This window comes from Acanthaster planci, linkage group LG13 (assembly GCF_054643075.1).
Source record: "Acanthaster planci isolate LZ-2023a linkage group LG13, COTS_SCS, whole genome shotgun sequence".
Taxonomy (NCBI): domain Eukaryota; kingdom Metazoa; phylum Echinodermata; class Asteroidea; order Valvatida; family Acanthasteridae; genus Acanthaster; species Acanthaster planci.
Genome location: NC_141789.1, coordinates 12836261 through 12846061, shown reverse-complemented (window position 1 = coordinate 12846061; position 9801 = coordinate 12836261). Strand labels below are relative to the sequence as shown.

The following is a 9801-nucleotide window of genomic DNA, read 5'->3' as shown; positions in this document are numbered from 1 at the left end:
ACACGGGAGGCGCTGCGCGCTTTCATACCCAGGGCCCAAAGATTGTTGGATTTACGTGCTCTGATACCGAGGCCTTACACAAGATAACACAATCATCGATAGAGTGCAGAGATCGCTTGGGTTGTTGCGTAAAGGTGCGACGGACTGCAACAGCCGGTCCAAAATTATAAGGGTCTACAGTCTGGCGAGTAAGCCAATTCCAACAATACGCATCGACTCGCCATGATTTAGTGTTGCTATTCCCAGCACATGCACCAATAGTGGCCAGTTCGCCACGCTTCATTAGCCGAAACTGATAAACTATGCCAAATAATATCTTTACCAAGCACGTAACACAAAACACTGGAAACATCAGTGAAAAACCGTCTACTCTTTCCACAGTGAAAGTACAGGACAGTGTACATGTATATTGAGCAGGATGATCACGTACAAACAAGTGAGGATTTTGCATAAAATTTTCGAACTTTCGGAGTGGGTAATTTTTATTTTTCGGGAGGGGACTCAAACACAAACATTTCTTATGGCTTTTTTTATGGCTTTTCAGATGGGCAAGGATACATTTTGGGGTTTCATACACACTCTTGGGAGGGAAATAAAACTAGTCTTAAACCCTCCCTTCCTCTCTCAAGAAAATGGCCACACCTACTTAGGTAAAACCTAGAATTTACTTTTTCAAACAAATCATATTATAGACACACAAGACACGAGTTACAACAAATACATGAAAAGTTTCTTACCTATGTTAATAACCTCTCGCAACTAACAATTTCATCCAAGTTTCTATACATGTTAACCTGCATTTACCTTTCTACTTTTACATTACTACTGGGCAAATAAAAGAAAAAGTAAATAAATTAAGAACAAACAAACAAAAGTCTGTGTCGTGCTCCATGCTGCTTCTTAGGATTTCAACCGGTTGACAAGTGATAGCCGTCATGTGACGGACGTTATGTGGTACTGATTTTAAAGCTGATTTTCCTTAGCATGTCTATACACTGAATGAAAAGCCTGCATCTAGATCAACTGGCTGCGGCTAGGATTGTCATATGCAATCTAGGGGAAGAAGCTGCAGCCACTTGCCAGTAACCTCAATGGGTTCACAGTCTGCAGTTGCCATTTTTAGACATGACCCCGTTTTCTTCTCCATGAAGTTAAGACCAGGATGGGGAGGGGGCTAAAATTTAACTGAGTTGCTCATCGGCAGAAGACATGGCTTAGCAGATCTCTCTTGCCGAGCAAATATGAAAGTGGGAACCGGTCGCGAGGATTGTACAACACGTGGTGTTTTGGCCAAGACCCCTTTGCTGCTTGACAAATGGTGCTTAGCAGCTCAATGAAATTCCTGGTTTGCCGATCTCTGACCGGACCAAATGATACAAGGATGGCTGTGACCAGTAACTGTTTGAGTGTCGGTTGTTCTGGTTGAGCATCAGGCATTTTGCTTCAGGCAGCTACGTCTTTGGGTTCATTCTCGGTTTTGAGGTTGGAAATACGTTTGTTTCACAATGAATGCCAAACCAAGTCCATTGTTTTTATTAACAGTGGTCGAGTTCGGGCGGCCTGTTCTTGACACAGATTTCTTGTTCTCGCTCTCGAACGGTGGGAACACGACCCAGGAACACTGTTCCTGGAACAGGATCACACACCAGCTCCTCATTAGGGTCTTACATGAACACACAGAAAAACTTGTGACATTTTGAGTTTTGAACAGCTGCAAAAGGTAGAAAGATGGCTTACAAAGCTAGAGACAATAGGAAGTTTTGCAAAATTATCATTAATTATTTTCCACAGCACAGAAATGATGTTCCTGTTTAAATAAAAAATTTAGAATTCAGCCCAGCTATCCAAACATTAACTCTCAAATGACGTACATGGACACCGCCATGTTGCATGTTGCTTCTCACTAACTACCAGCCGATAACTGGTTGTGCGTTCCCGGCGTTCAAGTGGCCGACCCACGAACAACAAATCAAGGTGTTTGTGAAAATACAAGAACAAGCCGCCCGAAATCAGCCAGCGTGATTGAGATATCCAACATGATCAAGGAGCAGGAACCAGACAGGTGTCATGCAATGAAATCCAGAGGCCTGTTGAATCCACCACGTCGGTTCATGTACTGCCTGCAGAACAGAAAAAAAAAAAAAAGGCAAATGAAAATATGAGGGCGAGATATTTTTTGCTGGGGCGAGCAAAGGAAACTCAGCCGAAAGAAGAGACTGGATCGACGAGACTAATGGTAAATTGGAAAGCTTGAGAAATACCGTTCTTTGTAAAAAATTTATGAAGAGCTTCCTTGTAGAAAACAGTGCTTCAGGGGAAATAAAAAGACTTACACAGGCGAACTGCAGTTAGAATTTTAACAGTGTGCCACAGAAATACATTACTGAGTTACAATAGGAGACATTTACGTGCAATTTTGTAACATGCTTTGATTGGGAAAAATAAGAAACTGTGTCACATTACCTGTATTTTCTTTTGGGCTGAATAGATACAAAGGAGGCATTATTGGAGCCCGGGACATGTTTACCCTGTCAACATAAAGAAAACTCTTTTCAAGGCCAATTAAAAGAAATCTTCACAAAGAACAATGTAAAAACTTTTGATTATCCACTTATAGACCTCGAAACTGGTATTTTAAAAAATTGTCAGCTTTTCGTTATTGTAAATGAAATTAATCTGTAACAAACTTTATTTCGTCGCCTTCATTTTTATACGTAGGTTTCCCAAAACAGAAAAGTTAACCTCTCATTCAATTCAATATGGCCAACTTCTAATAAGGTGGATTGAGTGATGAAGACGTTAGACACTTACCTTGGTCGTGTCAAAACCTGCAAAGCCCATGATTTTCATCATCTCAATCTCCTCTTCTGTTTTGCCTTCCAGTTGGGATTCTGGTGAAGAAAAAAAAAAGAAGAAAGTCTCATATCTGCTGAAAAAAAAACCACTACCCAAACTCAATGGAGCCTAAATGCCTTGCCACAATTCCTCTAAAGACAAATTTTACAGAGGTGCTATTGCAAACAATGGATGACTGTGCAAAAGCTTGAAATCCTTCCTCACATCAAATACCGCGCGCCGAGGCGGAACGTAACCCTACCCGGCCCTTGCACTGGCAAAGGTGAGAGAGGCTGGTTGGAAAGATTTCAACTCAATGAAATAAAAACTGGCCGCCATGCTCAGTGCGTCCCACGCTGAACATGAGCAAAGAAATGTGCCTCTTCTCAACCTGAGGGAGGTCATTTTGATATAAAAACACGCAATTTCTTGATCCTGCGCAGAGTGGATGCTACGGAAGGGTCTGAAACAGCCTGAGAACACTTCAATGACCTGGTAAATATGAGTAACAGGTGCATTTCCATTTTATTATTTTTTTTACTACAGACACAACACTATCTTACCATCAATGACAGGCCTGCTAGGCTGGGTTATCGCTTCCTTACTGGACCCCCTGTAAAAAAACCAAAGAAAGTAAGAAGTGTAACAAAAGTACCGGCGGGCATGAGCAGGAAATGGAGAGACAAAGGCGTTTGGTGGATCTTAATGTGCTCCAAGTCAGAGACGAGAGCCAGTAATAGTCATTTAACACTTTTGGAAACGGAAATCTTGTTTTATTCTTTTTACGATTGTGGACCAGTAACACGATGTTTTTTGGTTCTGTGCCAGCCATGGCATTTCAAAAGGGGGACACCCTGTTTGTTTTTGAATTGATTTACACCAGTGTTGTAGCTGCATACTTCATGACTATCAGGTTCACTGCTAATTGTTGAACTGGTTACCAGGTAATAAAGCTAGTGAACAATGAACACTTAAATGCACAAGATTTTAAGGAGCAAAGTACCAACAAAAATACTTGGACGAAAACGTTTTGCGTAGTCGTTTCATAATAACTGAGCTTTTGTTATACAGTGATGGTCTAAAGTCATCCTGTTATTTTGTCGCATTTACCAACATTTACCAACTAAATCCCGATGTTTTTCAGCTTTGTTCTCTACTAAACATATTCCATATTTGGTGGAGAACTTGGAACTTGAAAAGTACTTGACAGCAATATTGATTTATACATACGGCGATGGAGACCGGTTTCGGTGTCCTCTTGGGCTGTTGGAACGAGACCTGAACAGCGTATAAAAACAGAATCTGAGATAGCTAACAGTATGTCTCTCCCAAAAGGCTGACAAATATCACATGAAACATGCAGACAATAAGAGAAAGGAATACACAGCAATTATCAGGGGACAGAATCTATATTAACTTCAATGAAGGGTTTAACTGATTAAACTTGTCTTTCCTGAAATCAGATTAACACAGTCAACAATTACGGAACAAGACGTGGCATTCAGTCGATGGATGAAATCTTGTCTTCTTTTACTGAAATTATGCAACACAAGTACATGTCTCAAAGACAAGACAAACGAAAAACATGATAATGGATGATCCTCTGAAAGTTATTCAAAATTTCTTAACAAAATTTAACCTGAAGAGACACTATAGCGTTTGTAAATTGGAGAGGTACACCAAGTCATTACAGCCGATTAGAGACAGTTCAATGACCAGTTCCTCATGCCAAAATTGGTTCACAGTTGACGGCACAAGGCCATTCCTTCTGAACAACTCCTTACAGATGATGCAGGTAATTCTCTACCAAGGACAGTTATCAGCCTTGGAGGGATGCAGACAAGTTTTCTTCAGTTCGAGACCCAGCAGGACATGTGGTAAAGGGGAACCCCCCCCCAATGCGATGCACAAGTTGTATACCCTAAGGCCATTGTGCCTACTGCACCCCCCCTCGGAAATCTGAAAGGGCTTCTAAAGATTCCATCGACACAAAAGAAGACACAATAGAGAAGGTCCCCCTTTGCAGCATATGTTCAGTTCAACCTTCTATTTGCTCCTTGGTTGGACAAAGCTTTACTTTAACACCACACCGCACATTGCAAATTGTCTGATGGCTTGAAAGCCACTGATATGCATCCCTGTCAATTATGCACCAACTGTTTCTAATCACCCATTAGGACTTGACACACAAACATGAATCTACAAATACCTTCGTCTCCTTGGGGAGCGAGATCTGACAAAGAGGAGTAAATAAAGGAAAGAAAAAGGAAAGAGACTGGTCAATAAATCAATTAATCCGATGGAAAGGGAATTGACAGTAGAGGTCAGTCAACAGAAAATCAATTGACAACCTTCGAAAGAATTTACAAATATAACGAGTACTGTTTTTTTTCCCCGAAGAAGTTGTGTAAAAAGTAAAAATAAGGACCTTGTCAACGATTCAGTTTATTTCTTGTCATCTTTGACATTGGAAGTATCTACAGACATGCACAGACAGCTTTTTTTCATCCAGATTATGCGTTGAGTTGAAATTTTCTCGAATGTAAATGCAGCATCCAAAATTCTTCACTTGGCGACCAGACTTGAAAGCTAGGTCTCTTCATTTTAAACGTGATTGGAGATAAGCAAAAACTGGTGGGCCATCGAGCTGCTTCTGCCGGTTGGAGAACACTGCACATACCTTGATCTTCGTCTACGCCTTGGGGACCTTGATCGAGAACGACTTCGTCGCCTTTCTGTAAAAAGACAAACATCATTCCACGAAACAGTCGCTGAAAATCTCCAGTCAATCCCAAACCTTCCTTCGCAATCCTTCGGGAGGTTTTTGGCAATCTTGAAAGGCAATCCCCTCCTCCCCTCGCATTATTCCAAACAGGCTGGATGCCAATTGAAAGTTACAGTGTAAACAATGCTCCAATCATTTTCTGGATTTGGGGAAAGGGAGGGGGGACCAGTCCCTTGCAGAAATGCCAAGGAAACGTGTCATGACTGTGGTCTCCCCGTACAGAAACAAATCATAGCACTTATGCTCTTGAACATACTGACATAGGACAATTATACTGACTGTGCTAACAGTGTAGCGATTGGCATGAGCAAGTATTTTCCTTTTCACACAAAAAAGTTGAACAATGAGGGAACTTGAGGTCCCTTCTCGCTCACCTCTTCTTCTGTCTCTTTCCCTTGAGAGCGATCGCCGCCTCTCTGGAATCGGGAAAAGAAGTACAAATGACTCTACGTTTATGTATTTTAACGAAGTGTATATTTTGCTGCTAACTGGGCATGCACTCATCATGCTCACGATGATAACACATGTTGTGAATATTACAAACTAGCACGAGAAGTCATTGCAAAGTATTTTGTCACCAAGAAATTTACTTTTATCAATGGGACTTGAGTCATATTAACTGTCACTTGGGCCTTATGATTAGAACTTGAATGGAGTTGAGTCATTCGCCTCGCCTGCAATGACTCGAGTCAAGTCATTGGGACTCAAGTCCAGTGGCCAATATTGTGACTCGAATAAAAATGTGGAGTGCAATCTTTGGAAGTGTGCAAATTTTAAATTTGCACGTGCAATTTTTAACTTTTGTAAAATCAGAGAATTGCCATAAAAATTGCGCACAGTGATGAAAATTTCGTGGAGACATGAACCACAGGCAACAGTTGTACTTAAGAGACTAACATCAACTACATGTTTTGCATGATTTTGTCTGGTCTGTTCACACGAGACGTTCTCGCTGCATGTAAAGAGTGGCACGTACGTGTACTTAGGGGCCTGGGCTGGGGCACGGTACATCAGGCATCACATTTAAACTGTACGTTAATGTCCTGGAGATGACGTCATGGCGTGCCAGCCTAGTGGACCACTCACAAAAAGCATATCGTGTGGGCACACACACACCGACTACTGATTCCTGCACCCCGCAATGTCCGGTGTAGTTTCAATGTGATCACAGCTGCCAACCGTTACACTCAGGAATTAGTCATCGGTGCTTGTGTGTTGACACGGCAATTTAAATGATTTCCGAGCCCCGCAATGTCTGGCGTACAGTTTCAATGTGATCACAGATACTGAACATGCTACGCTCAGGAATCAGATGTCGGTGCGCGTGTGCCGACACGGCATGCTTTATGTGAATGATGTGCTAGGCCGATGCGCCATCACGTCGTCTCCAGGACATTAACATACAGTTCAAAACAAGATGGCGACATCGCGCTTGATGACAAGACCGTTCCGATTTAAAGGGGAAATTTCTCTTTTCCTCCCATATGTGAGTAAACCTTACCATCATTATTGGAATCTCCGATTCTGACTTGATCCCACTCCAGGCACATTAGACAGTTTAACAACCATTTTGGAGGTGAATTCAGAGGATTTTGATTCAGGGTACAAGCTGTTTGGGTGAAATGAATTAATGGAAGCCAAACCCCATGGAAGGTACTTGGACCCTTCTATTGCCTAACCATGTCCAAATTTTGAAAACGGCGATTTGTAAAGTCCAAGTTACTCGGCCTATGGCCAGACCTACTACTAGGGCTAATGTGTGTGAGGGTATGGTCACCACGTCCCTATAGTCTCCACTGGTGCAAAGAACAATTGTAGGTCTTAATCAGTTGTTCTTTAAGGGTCAAAAGTTTTACGATACTTAGTCTGCCTACCGATTCACCAATTACAGCAGGTTATTTTGACCTCAAGCTTTGCATAGCGTCTTCATGCCTCAACCAATCATGCATATGCAAATGAGCTGTTCCGACCACTCAGGCGACGGTGCGCACATGTCATTCAAAGTTTGGTCCCACCTACATCCCGAAACAGTTGTGTTGCAACTTCTTCTTCAGGTTTACTCTGCTATGCCACGGATGGATACTTTTTAAGAGACGGTAGATAGGGTTTTCCCAAGCGTAATCTTATTTAAAATAATGTTATTTGTTGTGGCGACTTTGTGGTTGGTGGAACTCTGATGCCTGGTGAAATCAGGGCAGCTGGCAATAAATTATACTGCGTGTATTCTTAACGACGCAGACCGTGTGGTGTAAGTGTATCAGTACATGTACATGTATGTCCAAAGCCACACCGTATACAGGTAAGCTTTTCTCTAACCCTCTTTCTCATAAGAACTGTGGCTCCCTTTGTGAAAGTTACTTGCTCCTGGTCCCCTTTCCCTCCAAATGATTTTGTCCCATGCAGAATGCATTTGTTTGCCCAGGATTTTATGAATGACAATGAGGCTCCGCCCGCAGCAATGCAAGTGACTCCTCATTTGGCTTTTGTAATAAATATATTTTCCCCTCCGTTTTTCTGGAGGGATATCAGAACATTTGCACCTATTTTACTAAAAAAAGTATGCAGTTGTCAATTGTGCTAATTAATCCAGAATAACAGACACATTATAATGTAATGGCAAACTGACACACATGCAGCCGTAAAGTCACCACTTAAGCGCCGACTTAAATTTATCATCAGAAAGACATCTTCGTGTCAAGGAAGAATAAACCACGTTGAAATGGAAGCAGACTTCCAAGTATCTTGTTATAACAAAACAAACGAAACAATACATGGAATAATTGCATAATACCGAGCCACTCTGACAAAAGACCTCTGGAATGACTGGATACATGGGTACAAGGTCGTGCGTGGTAGTGGGGTATTCTGCAATTGATCTCAATATATGATTCAGGCCAAAATTCAGATGCGGATGGCGACTATACCGCCACGCACGTTATATTATAGGCCAGAAGAATGAATACCTTGGATTTCCGTCCACCATCTGCATACCGCTGACACAGCCGCCAAAGAGTTTCATTATTTTCAAAAAAGATATTTCGGAAGAATCGTTGTTTTTTTCCCATTGGTCGTGGTTAAAAAATGGCTGCAAAGTAAATCGGGGGTTCATGGTGCACCCGCATACAAATAAAAAATGGCATGATGCAAGACGAACTCAGAGCTAGGCTACTCTACTTTCAACGTTGGTTCCCTTTGCATGGATGTGTACACGTTATCGATGTGCAGTGCGTACACCAACTAATGAATAATGAAAAAAACCCTCATCGGTTTTCAAAACTGTCCTGACGGAAATCAAGGATGTTCATTCTCATGGCATGCATTCTCAAGGTTGGGATGACGTCACTGATTCTTCTCTCTGATTGGTCAATCGATGGCTATTCCATATTTCACACTCAAAACTCAAAGGGGCAAAAATAGTGTAGCCGTCTATGGGGAAAATGTGAATTATTGACAAAACTCTTGACCTTTACATCAAATGTGCCTGAAATTTCACTTTTTACGGGCTATACGTGTAGGCCTATACATCTCCCACACAATGACTGTACTGAAATGGTTTAAGTTATTTTTATCATATTGCTGCAAAAAAGATAAAAACATGCAAATCCCTGTACAAAGTGAATGGAGAGTTGCCCCTTTGCCCAAACGTCGAGTGCAATAAATGGAACAACCTCCAACCATGGAGGTAGAATGGCCATAGCCTATCATGATTTGATTAGAGGCCTATAAAAAGATGAGGGAAGAGTTCCATATACGGACGCCAGTAATTTTTCCCTACAGCGACCTACTAGCTGTCAGAAAGCAAAAAATGTAGAGAAAAATTCAATTTGAAAGGGAAAAAACAAGTCGTTTACTTAGAAAACACTTAAATTTTCCGACATGTCCGACCAGTCGACCGATGACTAGGCATAAGGCTTGATTGTGCACAGGGTGTCAAGTGGCGTCCTAAATGGAACTCTTTCCATAAAAATGTCAGATGTGGGTTTAAGCCCTGATGTTTGCTTAATAATACTTAAGTTGCTGACCTCTTCTTACAGGTGATCGACTTCTGCTCCGACCCATTGGCTTAATATTTACGCTGGAAAAAAACGTTAAAATTGCAGCACCCCGCACTAGCAGCGCGGATAGTCACACAAAATATACGCCACCACGAGATTGCACAAGTTAAGAAAAATGAACCTGTA

At 41.7% G+C, this 9801-nt stretch overlaps 1 protein-coding gene across 1 annotated transcript; it reads right to left on the bottom strand.

Moving 5' to 3' along the window:
• Nucleotides 1–455: 455 nt before the first annotated feature.
• Nucleotides 456–9775, bottom strand: LOC110983353 (U4/U6.U5 small nuclear ribonucleoprotein 27 kDa protein-like). The gene is made up of 9 exons (XM_022242547.2): nt 9643–9775; nt 5995–6036; nt 5516–5570; nt 5045–5068; nt 4066–4113; nt 3399–3448; nt 2812–2891; nt 2464–2528; nt 456–2120 (listed from the first exon to the last, which is right to left on the bottom strand). The coding sequence occupies exons 1-9, from the start codon at nt 9677–9679 to the stop codon at nt 2066–2068; spliced, it is 456 nt and encodes a 151-aa protein (XP_022098239.2). The 5' UTR covers nt 9680–9775; the 3' UTR covers nt 456–2065.
• Between the last annotated feature and the right edge of the window lie 26 nt (nt 9776–9801).